The following is a 17828-nucleotide window of genomic DNA, read 5'->3' on the forward strand; positions in this document are numbered from 1 at the left end:
CAGTAACTTCAGGAAGATAAAATAAAATCATCTAGATGATTAAAACGTAAGACCAAAACTTCTAACCTACCAAGTATAAAACAGGTGTATTCCACAAATATTTCTCAGTTCATATAGCAGCGAGGACTCTGATGGTTGATCTTCTGTGATATCTACCCTATCCTAATCTAGTATTACAATATGAAAACAAGGATTCTACCTACAAGTAATTTGTGACACAACACACATTTTAGTAACTAGCATAACCAAAACTGTATTCATATTCAACTTTAAAAACAAAAATACCTCTATTCAATCTTTTATGTCTTCTTTTTATAAGGCAGAAAAAGATGGTGACCAGGAACAGGTAAAGGCATGTATTTTTCTTAATTTACATAATCATGACCCAGAACCATTCTACTCAGCATACACTATGCTTCTTTCTCATTCTTATTCAATGAGAAAAATGCCAAAGTACTTTTAGAACCGACTCTTAAGGTTAAGCTGTATTAACCTCTAAGAGACCCTCATTTCACTTACAGATGCTCATGCACACAAGCAGCCAATACACTAACTAAAGTTACGGCTAGAATTCTTAAACCCAATGAATATAATATGTCCATAAAAACTCACTCTTAAAGTTCTTAAAACTGAAAATATTTACATCACTACATTTTTACATACATTAAATAAGAAAATATAACACCTAGAAAGAAATGTTTTAAAATCATAAAGTAATCTAGGACCATATTGTCATTTCATTCATCCAACATTTGCTGAATGTCTATGTGCCTAGGATTGTTCTGGGAAGGCGTGCGCACGTGCGTGCATGGAAGTTGGAAGAACACAGTAGTGCACAAGACCAAGTCCTTGCCCTCATAGAGCTTACATTCTAATAGGGAAGAGACCATTAACAAATATATAATTTCAGATAACTATATATATGGAGAAAATGAAAGTAGTACACAGGATAGGTTGTGACTTGGGGATTAAAGAGAGGTCACAGTTTAGGTACTGTGGTCAAGGAAATACCTCCTGAGAAGGTAACTTTTGAGTTCAACTGAACAGTAAGGGGCGAGGTATTCCCCCCACCCCGTAATGCAATTCTAAAGGCCATGAAGAATGACCTTAACTTTTTTGAAGGAATAGCAAGAAAGCTGGTGTGGTTAAATCAGGAAGCAAACAGGAGAGCAGTAAATACAAGTAAAGAACTAGGTATGCAGGAGATTGTGTAGAACCTTACAGATGAGGGCAGAAGTATGGATTTTATTCTAAATATGAAGAGTTTTAAGCAAATGAGTAACATTATATTTAACTTACAATGATCACTCTGACTGCTGTATAGAGACTACATAAAGAGAAGTATAGAATCAAGGAGACCAACAGTTTCAGGCAAGAGTTGAAGTTAGCTTGGATTTTTATATTACATCCAGCACAGATTAAGACCTTTTAAGGCTTGCTTCCAAGACATCATTTGCTTTCAAGAAATCTGCTGACTAATTTATTAACTAAGTTAGTCATCTTCCATGATCATAAGGGTATTCTGAAGTCCCTCAATTTCAAGTCCAGATTAATTTTAATTAAAAAAAAAGTCATACTAGAATGCTTTTAAGATTCAAAGTGCTAGATGAAGCACACGGGTTTGTCTACTAAAATAATAACCAAGAAATTTTAAAAGAAAATACATCTCTAACAGTAGGGAAAATGAGAAAGAAGCTATAAATAGATCAGGAATTTTACTTAGTCTCAGGGAAGCTCAAAATCAACGAAACACAGCAGAGAAAGTTCGTGGTTTACAATATGCAAGAGGGGGCTAAGGGCAAACTATATAAACAACAGGAGAGCCAAACTGCCTAAAAACCAGAGAAAACCTGGACTTACATCTCTAGACAGAAATGAAAAAAAGCTGAAAAAGGAGAAACAAAGTGTTCCTATTTTTTTATAACCATTTAAAAAATCGAAGTATAGTTTATTTACAATGTTATGTGTTTCAGGTGTACAGCAAAGTGATTCTGTTTTGTGTGTGTATATATATGTTCTTTTTCAGATTCTTTTCCATTATAGGTTATTACAAGATATTGTAATATAGTTCCCTGTGCTATACAGCAGGTCCTTGTTGTTTATCTATTTTATATATAGTAGCGTGTATACGTTAATCCCAAACTCCTGATTTATTCCCCTGCCCCTGCCCCTCAGTCCTGAAAGGGTTCCTTTTCTAAGAAAAATGAATAAACTACCTGGTGAAGGCACAAGATCCTTTTCATCCTGGAAGTTTAGGTACAAGGTCTCCCCTCCTAAACATCCCCTACCCCATTACCATAAAGCAAAGTTTCTGGAACTGATACACAGTTCATTCTAAAATATTTGTTGAGTGAGTTAAGTCCTGCCAATCAACAAGGCTCTGCCTTTATACACAAAATTTCCAATCAGCTCATCTATTCATTCCCTCATTCTAAAATGTGTAAGCTCAAACAGTAAGAAGAAATACGAGAATCAGTATAGTAAAGAAAAAGACTCAAAGTAATTCTAAAGGAAAAAAAGTTACAGGACATTAAACAAGGGGTTGCTATTTAAAAAAAAAAAAGCTTAGAAATTAAAAAAACATGAGAAACAAATATTAAGACTTTAAGAAAAGGGCTAGAAGCTGAGGAATCCCCTCAGGAAAAAAAGATGGAAAATGAAAGAAAATACAGAAGTTCAACATCTGAATTCATTCTAGAGGTTCTGCAGAGAATGGGGGAAAAAAATGGAGATATTTTCCAAGAAAAGAGAAACTTCCCAGTGACGGGACAAAAAAGACTTCAAATTGAACCAGCCTTCCTCAAAAGTTCAGTACAAGGACTGAATAAAAGACCACTACGTATACACATATTCTTGCAAAATTTCAACATTCTAAGCTAAAGACCCTAAAAGTTTGAGAGACTGATAGAGAAGGAAATGTAATCTTTGCAAACTACTTGGCCTTGCATTAATAAATAGATAGACAGTTTTAATGAATATAACGGTAAAATGAATATAATGGTTGGTTGACTTTCACCTTTAAAAAAACACTGTAACCGATTCACTTTGCTTTACACCTGAAACTAACACAACATTGTAAACTAATACTCCAATAAAAATTTTTTAAAAACCCACTATAGATAAAAATGCAAAAAGCTTGTGGGACAGATAATAAATATAATCAGAACAACACAGAAAGTAAAGGGAGACCTGAAAAAAACCCTATTTCTGCCCCAAAGTATGTCATACATACTGTGGACAAAGGCGGCAAACCACAGAACAGAGGAAGGTATCTGTAGCACATATAACTAATACAAAATTGATAGCCAGAATATACAAAGAATAATTAGGAGGAAAAGAAAAGAAAAAAAAATGGACTAAAAATGATATCCGAGGCACATATAATTAATATAAGATTAATAACAAGAATATGAAAAGAATAAATCAGGAAAAAAAAGAAACGAAAATAGACTAAAACATATGATATACAGGCCTGTAAACACTTTTAGTGATGCTTAACCTCATTAGAAATCTAAAACACAGTAAGACAATAACAGGCCATTCTGTATGCAGCAGATTAACCAAATTAAAAGTCTCATAATACCAAGTACTGAGGAAAATGTAGAACAGCTATTCCCATACTCTGCTGGTTGATGAGGGTGTAAACTAGTATAGTTTGGAGAGTAACTTGGCAACAACCCTTCATGTTGAATATCGACATACCCCGTGGCCCAACAATTCCACTTTTTGCTGTATTCCCTAGAGGAATTCTTATATATATAAGTACACAAGGAAATGTGTACCAAAAAGTTTACTGCTACATCCTTTGTGAAAAATTGAAAATAACCAACATGTCCATCTCAAGAGAGTACATAAATTATGGCATATTCATAACAAAGAAATACTAGAGAGCAAGTAAAATGAATTGACTAGAGCTACATGAATAAAAACATGTATAGAAATGATAAATACCAAATTCAGGACAGTGGAAGGAAAAATGGAGGAAGAAAAATAGTACACAGGGGTTCTAACTGTATGTAAAATTCTTAAGTTTGTTGATGGATAAATGTTATTATTTTCTCCACTTTTCTGTGACTAAAATATTTCATAATAAAGAGTTCCCCTGAGGAAAAAACACAGTAAAGAAATTATGCAAAATTAATACTCAAATACTCAAAGGATTTATTATTGTAAATCCTACCCTGAAACCATTCTGGAGTCCTACTATTAAGAACCTACATCATTTCCACCCTTAAATTATAATAGTGACTATTAAAAAAAATACATACTCTGTAACTGATGTTACACTTTCCTGTCCAAAAGGTCCAACTGGATCATCCTTGAATTTATCACTTGGAAGCTGAGGTGGTAAAAACTCTAAATCTTTTTTCTTTGGGACCTTGTAATACTTCCAGGCTATATTAGCTTCATCTTCTTCCAAGTTTACTGCTGTACCAACATATATTGTAGGTTCTACAGCTTCCTGGAATTGAGCTGGGAAAGACTGGGATAAACTGTCTATCCTATCTTCAATTGGTTTAGAAGGAACCAAGGGATCCGGTGTTGGCATTTGATAAAAATGTTGACTTTGAGGAGTTGAAGGTGTTTTAGTCACTCCTTCATCAACCACATCACATGGGTGAGGACTAAGTGGGGGTGGTTGAGGTGAATTTGCCATTTCAGTGCCATGCATCTGAGGAGTCTTTGCTACATCATTAGTTCGGATGTTTGAAAATCTCACTTGACTGTCTGGAGCAGAGATCACAAGTCTTTGGCTGGCTGAATCTGTGTCCATGCCAACATCATCGCTAACAGATACACGATGGTGAAAAGGAGTCAAGGGGCGTTTTTGTGGTTTTTCACTCTTTTCTTGCTTTTCATTGGTCTTGTGCTTCGGAAGTACTTGTTGTTGCTGACTTAAAGTTGGTGCCTGTCCTTGTTGTCCAGGATTTCTTGGTTTGAGATTTTTGTGCCTGAAAAGTTAAAAGAAAGGTTTATTTATAGTATAACTACTATATCAGAGTGTACAAGTTAACGGCATTAGAAATTTTGGATGTCATTTGTTTTTCACACATAATTCTAAAAGTAAAATTATTTGAATTTACATAGAAAAAAAAATACTTTGTTCAGTGGCCTAAAACTAAGAGCATGCAGAAAGCTTCATAAAAGCCAATCTCTCATCCTCATTTAACATGTGAACAGATAGCCAAAGATGACCTGCCTTACATAATCTAAATATCTTAGTATCTGAATACAGAGATAAGATTCTAGTTATTTTAATAGAAAAAGGTACAAAATGTCCTCAAATTTATTCATTTATGAATGTACCTGATATTTTACCATTAGTAATTGTTATAAATCAATGTCAACAGCTTGGCTGAGCTCAGTCATCATCTACAATCCTACAGCAACCAGCTAGGAAACTTACTCTACTGGACTGAAGTTAGATCAATCAAGATTGTAGTTATATCCATCTGGATAGTTCTGGAATTGACTGGTTGATGCCCCATACCATACCTACCTTCCTTCTCCCAAGGCTTACCAATACAGAAAGAATAAGCTGACTGGAAAGGAAAAAGAAAAGGAAGTACCTAAAAGAATTTATTCCTCATGATGTGAAGCAATTCTAAATTGAAGAATTTAAAACTATATACCTTAAAATCTAATAATTTTATTCAAAGTTTAAGATTTCTTTCAGTGCAGTAAAAATACTGTGCACTTGGAGATTTCCAAACTCAACTGATATTAATGTTTATAAAATATTTTTTAAGTAAAAAAGTAGAAAAAAAATTTGTAGGGATTTGGAGTTAAAGCATTAAGTATTCATTAGGTTTTTTTTGTTTGTTTTCTTTTTACAATATACTTTATTAATGGTTTTGTTATATCAGAGGTAACTTGAAAGACTATTAAAAAGCAGTGGCAGGCACTTTTTCAAAGAACCCTCTCTACTGAGGGAACATGCTGAGACACCCTTTTGTACAGAGCCTGGGACCTCTTATTGTACAGGAGGGGAAAAAAAGCATGAAAGTTATCAAAGAAAACTGCAGTTATGTCAAAAGGACACAGGAGAAATCCATCATTACTCTGACACCAAAACCAAAGACATCATAAGAAAAGGAAATCAATATTCCTTAAGAAAACAGATGTAAATCATTAACAAAATGAGCAAATGAGTAATATATAAACTGAGAATACATCATAACCAAATGGAATTTGTCCCACGAATGTAAGGTGTAACATTCACAAGAAAAAAACCAATATTATTCATCACGTAACAGAATAAAACAAAACCATATGATTATCTCAATAAATATAGAAAAACATGACAAAATTCAACACCTATTCATATAAAAAGATGCAGCAAGCAAGTATTAGAACTTAGTCCAATGAAGGACGTCTATGAAAAACTACAACTAACATCATACTTAATGATGGAAGACTAAATATTTTCTCCCAAAGACTGGGAACAAAGCAAGAATATTAACTCTCAACATTTCTTTTCAACAATTTTATTGAAAGTTTTAGCCAATGCAATAAGTCAAGGAAAAAAAAAAGAGATCAGAGATTTCAAAAGAAGAAGAAAAACTGTCTTTATTCATAGTAAACATGATTAGAACTTTACAATGACAGCATCAGGCTGATCCCCACCTTCTTAGTTTTAACATTATTAAAAGTGGGATAACCAGGCATATGTCTCTTCTGATGTGACACCATACAAAGCAACACAGCACTGCCTATGTAGTATTCTCGCCAAAAATATTAAACCTGAACCTAATTAAGCCTCTAGATCAGCAGTGTCCAAAATAACTTTCTGTGATGACAGAAATGTTCTATATGTGGTTACTGAGAACTAGAAATGTGACTTGTGCAATGGAGGGGCTAAATTTTTATTTAAATCCAGTTACTTTGAATTTAAATAGCCACAGCGACTTCCCTGGTGGTCCAGTGGTTAAGACTCCATGCTTCCACTGCAGGGGGCATGAGTTCGATCCCTGGTCCAGGAACTAAGATCCTGCATGCCGAGTGGTGTAGCCAAGTAAATAAATAAATTTAAATAGTCACTAGTGGTTACAAACATAGCTAGTATTAGGGGACATGGCTCTAGAGCTACCTTCCATTTACAGAAATGCAAGGGATAAAAGAAGTTAAATGACACCAGAAGAACAAGTTAAAATACATGACAAATTGAGAAAATCCATAATGTGGGACATTCTATAGAACAACTGACCTAGTTTCTCCAACCAAGTCAATGTCATGAAAGGAGGAAGAGGATTAAAAGAGAGACCTCGAAAACTTAACAATCAAATGTCTACTCCTTATTTGATTCCTAGTCAAACCAACCAACTACAAAAAGATATTTCTGAGACATATCTGTAGAAGGTATCAGATGATACCAATAAAATACTGTTCCTTTTACCAGGTGTGATAATGGAATTATAGCTACATAAGAAAATATTAACATTTTTTAGAGTTGCATACTGAAGTAGGAGTGAAATGACGGTATTTAAGATTTGCTTTAAAAATCTTCAGCAAGAGGGATTCCCTGGTGGCGCAGTGGTTGAGAGTCCACCTGCCGATGCAGGGGACGCGGGTTGGTGCCCCGGTCCGGGAGGATCCCACGTGCCGCGGAGCAGCTGGGCCCGTGAGCCATGGCCGCTGAGACTGTGCTCTGCAACGGGAGAGGCCGCAACAGTGAGAGGCCCGCGTACCGCAAAAAAAAAAAAAAAAGTCTTCGGCAAGAGTGCAGCACAGGTGACTGGCCAAATAAAGCATTATACCTCGACAGTATCATGGAGTACTATGAACTTAAAAGAAAAAAGAGAGTGGAACTATATGTGCTAATAAAGAAAGATACCCAGGATAACTGTTTTTCAAAAAAAGCACGTTGAAGAACAGTATACAAAGCATGATTCCATTTGTGGAAAAGAAAACAGGCAGGCAGATCTACATACATGCATAACAGGGAGAACTTGTTATTTTAAGTTTTATATTCGTGTGCATTATTTAAATTTTTTAAATAGCATTTTAAAAAATTTAATAAAGTTATTGGTCATTAAAAAAACAAACAGTAGGTTCTATCCAATGTAAGAATAACCCCTTCCCTAACCAACCCCTCTTCGAATATTTTCAATGACAAGGACCACATTACCTTATGAGGAAATGCAGCTCCTCCAGTTGTTAGAAAATAATATATTGACTAGAAACTTGTCTTTTCTATATCAGACATTTATATATATGTGTGTATGTATATTTTTTCCCTATATCCAGACATTAGTCCTATTTTGAACTCTATTTCTAAAGCTGTGCTGTCCAAGAATGGTATCCAAAGTCACATGTGGCTAACTAGGAACTCAAAACGTGGAGAGTACAAATTGAGATGTGCTGTAAGTGTAAAATATCCACCAATTTTTAAAGGCATTTATGAAGGAAAGAATGTCAACTATCTCTTCTAATCTGTTTCTTTTTTTAAGGTTATCTTATGACATATAGTTTTTTCTTTTTTTAATTTATTCTTGGCTGCGTTGGGTCTTTGTTGCTGTGTGCGGGCTTTCTCTAGTTGCGGCAACTGGGGGCTACTCTTCAGTGCGGTGCACAGGCTTCTCATCGCGGTGGCTTCTCTTGTTGCGGAGCACAGGCTCTAGGTATGTGGGCTTCAGTAGTTGCGGCACGTGGGCTCAGTAGTCGTGGCTCACGGGCTCTAGAGCATAGGCTCGGTAGTTGTGGCGCATGGGCTTAGGTGCTCCCCGGCACGTGGGATCTTCCTGGACCAAAGCTTGAACCCGTGTCCCCTGCGTTTTTGGCAGGCAGATTCTTAACCACTGCGTCACCAGGGAAGTCCTCTAATCTGCTTTTTGCTTTGGAAAATATAGTTGATTTCTATAAAAGTATTTTATTCATGTTAATTTGTACTGGCTTTTGTTATTCTTTAAATAAACTAAGCACTGCTTTAAAATTTCCCTGAAATGATATAAATAGACGTGACCCACATAAATAAAAGCATGTTTGGATACCCTGTAATTTTTAAGAGTGTAAATGAGCTTTGAAACCGAAAGTTTAAGAATTCATCAAGTTATGCAAGGCACTAAGGAGAAAAACAATCTCCAATAATCGGAGGTGAGCTACCTGGTTACATTCCAAGTATACAAGGGATGTGAAAAGTAAACAGCCATACATTCCTTTGTCCTTCCATAAGGAAAAGAAACTATTAATTTGGGCTATATACGAATAGCAATGGCTCTCCAAAACTTTGGTAACATTAAATCATAGTTCCTTTCTTCTATATAGACCTTCTTCTAAAAGCTAGTCTTCTTTAGAGACAACTGAATTTCATATTACAAGTCAACCAAGTTGGAGAATCTTTCTAAAAAAGAAGTTGTCCTGAAAGTATCAGAGTGATTCCTTTAATTATTTTTCCTATTAGTTGAAGTTCCTAGTATTTTAGTGTTAATATCTAAAATTTATTGTATTGCTTTCTACTTATACAGCTTGCTAAGTGCTGATTTTCTTATGAACATTCCACGAGACCAAAGCCTAATATCCATAAATGTGCAGTTTTTAATCTCACTAACAACTGAAAAATGCCAATTAGAACAATTTTATGCTTTTCACTTACTATAATGGGAAAAAAATAATTTTAAGGACAGTTCTCAGGTCAGTGAAAGCGTAAGAAAAACCAGCACTCTTATATGCAAGAAGTGGGAGTGAAACTGGTAGAAGCTTTCTGAAGTCACAAGCAAAGTATTTAAATAGCCCCCTTGCCCACAACTCTCTATCACATCACCCACCTAATTTTATTTCCTTCTTAGCACTCACCACTCTTAAATTTTAAAAGGATTAAGAATTTTTTTTGAAAACTAATTATCTGCCCCACTCCCCTTAGCACGCAGGCTTCACAACAGCAGGAGCCTTGTTCACTAATGTATCCTGAGCCTTGGACATCATCTATCACAGAGTGTCAAAAAAAAATCTAATAAATAACTAATAGTCACAAAAGTATTATTTTTTAAAAAGTAAACAAAAACAAAAAAAACCTTTGGAAACAACCTATTTGTCCATCAAACCCAGAATGATTAAATACACTATGGTACTTCCATTCAGTGGAATGCCAAGAATTTTTTTTAAAACAGTAAAGCAGATCCACAAGTAACTAGAATGGAGAGATCTAAGGCACATGAAGTGAAAAAATAAACTGCCAAATACATCTGTATTATGTTCATGTGTTGGGAGGAAAAACACATATACATACAATATTACAGAGAAAAGCATGAAAGGATAATACCTAATTGGCAAGTAGTTACTTCTAGGGAGAGAGAGTAGGATTTGGAAAGAGAGTGGTCAAGCAGTACTTCAGCCTTATTTGTATAATTTAAATTTCTTAAAATCACATATATATCATGCAAACTGCTTATATTTATGCAATTTTTTTTTCAAATCAATTTCTAAGAGAAGGGTCCAGTCCTATCTTTCACACAGAGTAAATGTACTACAATCATTTATCAAAAAACAAAACAGAGGAAAATGAGGTAACGGAGAAAGCAGTAACAGCAGGGGAGCTTCAATCACTTCTATGGCTGAAAGGACAATAAGATGAAGTAGTCTCATCAGATCACAGAAGCTTGGGATGGTGCTACAACCACAGCAGGAACTGCCCAATGGTAACTGGGACCACAGAAGAAGGGGCTGTTAACGGGACACAGAGCTGCTGCTGAAGTTGGCTCGAAAAAGGGGTGGGGAAATACCCTGGCTTCTTTCCTCCTCTCATCAACTAATCTTCTCTTAGTGCCTCCAACTAGCCAACTCCAAAAAGCAAGTGAGCCTAATCAAATCATCACACTGACATCTTAAAATCATACAATATCATTTGTCAGTTATATCGCAATAAAACTGGGGGTGAAAACCAAAAAACACATGTTAAAAGCAAGGGAGCCTAGGAATTCTAACTCCCTGCAAAACAGAACAGAGCAGGGAAAATGTAGGGATAGATTTGAGAACAGACTGGCTGACTAGTACAGTCAGTTATCAATGTATGTGCTACCTCCTATATTCTATACCAGGAGAGGATACACATAATAGGGTGGCTCCAAGTCTGTTTCAAGCCTTACTTATGAACTAAAGAAGAGAACCAGATTTGGGGCGGAGAGGCAGGGGTACAGGAGGAATCTACAATATGCAGTAGTAAAAAAAAAAAAAAAAAGTGAATGAAAAATATAAAAAAGTAAATGATTAGAAACACTGTATTTACTAGAAGGGTAAATTTACCAAAGCTAGTCGAACATATAGATTATAGGAAATTTCATCATATCAAAGCTCTAAATACCTAGGAGGAATTTCTGGAATTAGGAAAGAAAGTATGTTTTTAAAAATAAAAGTTCGGCTTAGAGCAAGAATTAAAACTTACGTTTACCAACATGCATTTTGAGTGTCTTCCTCTACAACTATTCTAGACAAATAGACTTAAAACCCAAATCTTTCAAAAAGAATAAAGCAATGCCTAGGTTAGAAACTAAAAAAGAAGAGCTGCTTGATAAAAATGTCAATACAGTGAAAGAAAAATCTAATTTCATTTAAGCATTCTATTGGTCTTAGACCAGGGATTGGCAAACTTTTTTTGGTAAAGGACCAGATGGTAAACATTTTAGACTCTGGGGGGCCATACAGTCTGTCTTGTAACCACTCAACTCTGTAAAAGCAGCCAGTTAATATGTGTATGAACAGATGTGGCTCTGTCCCAATAAATTCTTATTTATGGACACTAAAATTTGAATTTCACATAACTTTCGCAAAATATTTTCCTTTCATTTTTTTCAAATATTTACAACTGTAAAAATCATTTCAGCTCACACACCATACAAAACACGTGAGCCAAATGTGGTCAACAGATTGTAGTTTGCCAACAGCCCCTGGTCTTAGTCAAATAATGCATTGAAGCCCTGCATTTCAAGACTAAGTTTGGGACTTCCCTGGTGGTGCAGTGGTTACGAATCTGCCTGCCAATGCAGGGGACACGGGTTCCAGCCCTGGTCCGGGAAGATCCCACATGCCGCGGAGCAACTAATCCCATGTGCAACAACTACTGAGCCTGCACTCTAGAGCCCGCGAGCCACAATTACTGAGCCCGCATGCCCAGAGCCCATGCTCCGCAACGAGAAGCCACCGCAATGAGAAGCCCACGCGCTGCAGCGAAGAGTAGCCCCTGCTCGCTGCCAACTAGAGAAAAACCCACGCACAGCAACGAAGACCCAACGCGGCCAAAAAAAAAGACTGTTTGGTTTTTTTTCCCCTCAAGGTGAGTGTGGTTTTTACTACTTTAAACTGTTAAACAGGAGCTAATCTATCCATATTTTTATTCCAATCTCTCTTGTCAACAACAGAGGCAAGTTTTTAACAAGGTTGCCAGACTTTAAAAAATTGTACAGTCTTTAATCCAAAGAATCTATATAAAAGAAAACTTAATCTATGCAAAAACACATCAGAACACTTGAGAGTCTGTCACTGCACTCAATCAAACAGAGCTAACGTAAGAAAAACCTTAGCCCTAACCTGCAAGCACTCCATCCCTTTGGCTCACGGCCATGACAAAAAGGGGTGGCCAACTGTGCATTTGTAAGCCATGGTTAGGGATGTCAATGCCATTATTTATTTACTTGACTGCAAAAACATATGATCTATCTTTAATCTGTAGAATAAAATAATAAACGCTAGGCAACATAATCTTTATGCCTGTGATAAACAAATCTCATCAAAATCCCCAACATATAAAATAAATATCATTGCCTAAAAAATTCCAAGTACATCCATTCTTCTACCGACCTTTCAACCAACACAGTCTATTAGAAAGCCTGTATTTTTACATAACAGCTTTGGTCCCTTGTAGAATCTTATTTTCTGAATCTTAGTTCAGCATTTCACCTACAGCTTGACCAAAGGGATGTTACAAGAAACTGCTGCGCAAAACCCAATATTGTATTTACTATAAAAAAAGACTGAGAAAAATTTTACCTCAGTATATCATATATCATCTTTTCTATGAGAACGCTTGGGAGAAATTTCTCAAGCACAGTGCCATTTATGAACACTTTTCTCAAGAGACTTGTGTTCCTCTTACCTTATAGATGCTATATATTCCATAATTCAGTATAAAATTCTTTTATTTGGCTATGAATCCAAGCTTTCACAGTCCAGCTCTGGTAACTGTATAAGAACCTACACATTTGTATGTCCTTCTACAATCAGCTCCGTATTACTGAATTTTTATTTTCCTCATATTTTTTTCTTTTGGAAAAAATCCTAACCGTGTTTACGTACGGTATCTCAAACAAAGTGGGGCCTAAGTATGCAACAGCATAAGAAACTACCACACATACATGTATATACCGACATCAACCAAACGGAAAAGAAAAAAAAATCTACCTCAAACAGCTGCAATTTGTTCTTTGTGTAGCTTCAACAAAATCCCAGGATGCTACTTTATCGGCTGTCTCTTCTTCACATAGACCACCTGATGAAGCCGAATACTTCCTCCTAAGATTTGAAATTATAAAACTCTTTAGAATTCATAAAATTTTTTGTAACCCTGAATTAAGCATTGAAGTTGAATTTTTAAAAATCCATTTTTTCAATTAAAATCGTATGAGTAACAGTTTATACTTTAAATATCTACAAGTAACTACCAACATGCAATTTTTAAACTTGAAGATGAAAATACATACTTGTTCTGTGCTCTGTTCAAATTACATTCTTGCCAAACTCTATCCACCACATGATTTGCTAATTTTCTGGGTATTTTCCCACCATGATGGCTAGTACTATCAGAGCTGAAGCCATCAGATACTGAAGAAAATGTGATCCATTTCTGGGCAGACTGAGGATCAACTGAAAACAAAAAAGAACAGGCTGTAGGAGAATAAAGGTAGGTTTAAAATAACATTATTTTGTTTTTGTTTTTTTTAATTTCTGATATAACTTGCCCTGGTAAGACAGACAGCTGGATAGATAGCTTACCAGTAGCTATCTGGTAAGCTTACTTATATTTTGAGGCAAAAAAGCATGTCACTTTATTTAAAATACAGAAAGCAAAAAAAAAATTTGAACAGGGAATGGGAACTGGATGATAGTGTTATATCAATGTTAATTTCCTGACTTGGAAGATTAAATGGTAGTCATATAGGAAAGCGTACTTAATTTTGGGAAACAGACTGAGCACTTAGGGGTGATGGGGCATCATGTCTGCAGCTTTTTCTCAAATGGTTCAGAAAAAGATCAGTTATAAGGAATGTATGCATAGACAGAGGGTGATGGAGCAAATGTTAACAGTTTGGGAATCTGAATGAGAAGAATTCCTTGCACTGTACTTACAAACACTTCAGTAAGTTTGAAATTATTCCAAAATAATTATTTTTTAAGTGTTTACTATATTCAAGATAACAGATTTATCACTAGAGCTAATGAAACAAACTAGTACAATACCTGTTTGAACTTCCTCAGGAGATGTAGGTGGTGTAAGAGTAACTGAAGACATAGCAGGATCTCTTGTGGAAGCAGGCACTTGGTGCACACCCAAGCAAGAAGCTGAACAGTGAGAGGATCCCACAGAGCTAGGAGTAGGAATGTCTGACTGAGGGACTAGAACAAAGCATGCTGGGTAGATCATTCGGACACCAGCTAAAAGGAAAAAAAAAAGGATAAGAAAATCAATTACTATTGTGACTGTAGTGGGATTAGTTTCACTCAAAAGTGCAATAACGGAAAAGTAGATATAATATGATCACACTTGTTAAAATAAAAATACATTTAATGTACTTTTATAAATGTACTCTTTCTGGCATAAGGTTTTTCTTGAACAAGCCACAAGAGCCTGGTAGTAGTGGTTACCTTTAGTGACAGACAGAGACTTAGAAGAAAGCAGCTTTCTCCTTTTGCTTTTGGATTTTCTAACCATGAATGTGTATTTCTTTTTTAAAAAAAAGATCTTTATTTGCAAACTTGACCAAGTTTATTTTAAAACTTTAACAAAGGTAACTGGCACTAGAAATACGGACCATTTTCTGTTTTCTTCTTTATATGCCTCTATTTAAAAAGCCAAATATATGTTTGTGTTTTGTTTTTGTTTTTGACACAACTACTCTGGTAATAAATTTACTGAAATTGAATACTGATATTTCTTTTATTAAAAGAAATAAGGTAATCTCATATATAACATTTACCATATGAATCCATTAAATACAGTGTTGCAAATTCTAATCTGCTCAACCAATTATTTGTTCACCCATACATTCCCCACACCTCCCATGTCTCTCTAAGGTGGAGTATACATCTTCACCTCATTGTTAAGCTGGGCTGTGCAACTTGCTCTGGAATGTAAGCGCATGTGATAGATGCCACAACCCAATAGGAACTTCAGATGTACTTGCAGGATCGATGCAGCCTCTCCTACTTTATGTCCTCTGCCTTGTCTCTGGCATGTCTCAAATATAGTTTACCTTGTTAACCTAGGTCCCTAAGTAAGAAGATAAATATAATAAAGCCAACCTAAATAGTGCTGACCTGGACAAAGCAAATCAAAGCCACAAGTCCTTTTGGTATACATTTTCTGTCTTTTATCAGAGGCAACAGCTTTACCAAATGTTAAAATACTGCAACACACACGCTGTCAACTTTCCAACCTCCAAATATTATTCATTCATAATTATTTTCTTCCCACCTTTAGCATTTTTCCCTCTAGGTGGAATATATTTCCCTGCCCTAATGACTTTGGTTTGGCCATATGACTAGTTTTACCTAATGGAGCGTGAACAGATGCAACATACATCATATCCCTAGCAGAAGCTTTAAATACACTTATATGGTTAGGCTCAGTCCCTATTGAATAATAGGGACTCTGTTCTTGTAAGAATAGTATGTCCCAGATACTGGGGTACTCTTTGAACCTAGGCTGAAGGATGAGAAGACACAAGGAGCCAAACCACAACCAAACTGCAGCCCTTATGTACTGTAAGCAGGAAATAAGGAAGAAATAAATGTTTGCTGTTAAAAGCCACTAAGATATCAGAGTTATTATTATTCAGCAAAATCTAACTAATACATACAGTTACATATTTCCCCCCTTAGGATTAAATACTCGGAATCCCTACCAACAAGAACTTCTACTGCAGCTAAAGAATCATCTTCCCAATCCATATCTTCCTGTTTTTCTTCAGACATCTCCTTCAAACAAGATGAGACAGGATAGAACTGTTTCCATTCACCAATCAATTTTTTTGTAGCTGAATCGGACATCTTGAATGCCTGTCCTGTGAGAGTGCCATTTAGTCCAAATGGGCTTAAGATAACTAGAAACCCAAAACAGATATCAAGTAAGTACCTAAAGATGATTATACCAAATAAGATGACACTGAACAGTACGGCAAGTAATTATGCAATTCAAAAAAAGGAAGAAAAAGAAATCCATAATGATCAATTCCAGAAAATATCAATTTATTGTACTTCATTATTTTGAAGATAAAGTACAACACTGAGTTTATTATAAAAAACTTAAAATTTTGTCTACCTAAAAATCTCAGATGGACAGAATTCCTACATAAACTGGGAATACTTGTATATCCTTCAACTTCTCTTGACTTTCCCCTAAGGAAAAGCAATTTGAGGAAAAATAATGTGTGTGTGTGTGTGTGTGTGTGTGTGTGTGTGTGTGTGTGTAAATAAATCTAAGTACTTATTATATGCTGCCATGTAAATTTTTAAAGAGCAAATACTAGGCTTAGAATTAAAACAAGAACATACTGCCAGTTCTTAAAAACAAATCATCAATCTTATAAAATATTTCCTCTAGAGTTCAACCACTTTCACAGTAAGAATTATATCAAAAGTTCTGTGTACCTATGTTAAAAATGACTTATGTGACCTGAAACACAAGGTAACTCTGAAAATATAAACATGTACACCACCTAGAGACTATTTAAAGAAACACTTTAAATTACGCTAACATTCATGTACAAGAAATTTTTTAAATATTTGTATTAAAAAACATTTCATTGACTTAATACTCAAATGGGAAAGAAGTAAACTACATCAGAATCATCATTAGGCTAAAGATCGGGGAAATCTCATTAATCGCTACCAACTTCAGTAAGAATTTTTTCTTGAAACAACAATAAAAGATCAAATAACTAAGCCAATAAAATAATCTACCTTGAAATGGGCTATTAGACTGTTGAGCAAGGGTGATATGTTCTTCACTAAGAAGATATACAGGTTGATGTTGGTTAATTTCCACACTGGTACAAACATTGCTGTCTCCATGCAAGAAAAAGGTGAAAGAGCAGGACAAGTGTTCACTAATAAAGAAGAAAAAGTTATATTTTAGTAATGATTTATAGCCAAAAAAAAGTCAAGTTGCTTTTCTTTTTTACGAAGTTATACCACAAAAATGTACATTCTCTTTAACCCAGAAATTCCATCTCATCATCTAAAGGGAAAAAAACCCCCAAAAACCACAGATATGAGCAAAGATTTAGCTATAAGAAATGTTCTTCACAGTACTGCTTATAATAGAAAGAGCTGCAAAGAAAGGAACCAGTTAAACAAGTTAGGTACACCCACACATACAATTATGATATAGCCACCAAAATAAATAAAGGTGGGGGAGTGGGTTTAATGGAAAAGGCAGGCTTATAGTCTCAATTTTTTTTAAAGAAAAAAAGGAAGGTTACTTTGGTGAAAAAAAATCTAGGTGTACAATAGAATTAAAGATGACCTAATTTTTTTGTTTGTTTTCCCCTCTATATAAAAACATTAACTACAGATATATTTTCTCATTTTAGTATTTCTGAAATTGGGCTGAATTCAATTAA

At 35.2% G+C, this 17828-nt stretch overlaps 1 protein-coding gene across 1 annotated transcript in view; it reads right to left on the reverse strand.

Moving 5' to 3' along the window:
* The window catches only part of MED13 (mediator complex subunit 13), a 94357-nt gene that overhangs the window by 51182 nt on the left and 25347 nt on the right, over positions 1–17828 (reverse strand). The window contains exons 4-9 of the mRNA XM_082678740.1: positions 17167–17312; positions 16110–16307; positions 14446–14640; positions 13689–13851; positions 13390–13500; positions 4269–4952 (exon numbers count right to left, since the gene is read on the reverse strand). Coding sequence (XP_082534866.1) covers positions 4269–4952; positions 13390–13500; positions 13689–13851; positions 14446–14640; positions 16110–16307; positions 17167–17312 — 1497 coding nt within the window. The remainder of the gene's footprint in view (positions 1–4268; positions 4953–13389; positions 13501–13688; positions 13852–14445; positions 14641–16109; positions 16308–17166; positions 17313–17828) is intronic.

Source organism: Grampus griseus, assembly GCF_964374135.1.
Source record: "Grampus griseus genome assembly, chromosome: 20".
In the NCBI taxonomy this organism is placed as follows: Eukaryota; Metazoa; Chordata; class Mammalia; order Artiodactyla; family Delphinidae; genus Grampus; species Grampus griseus.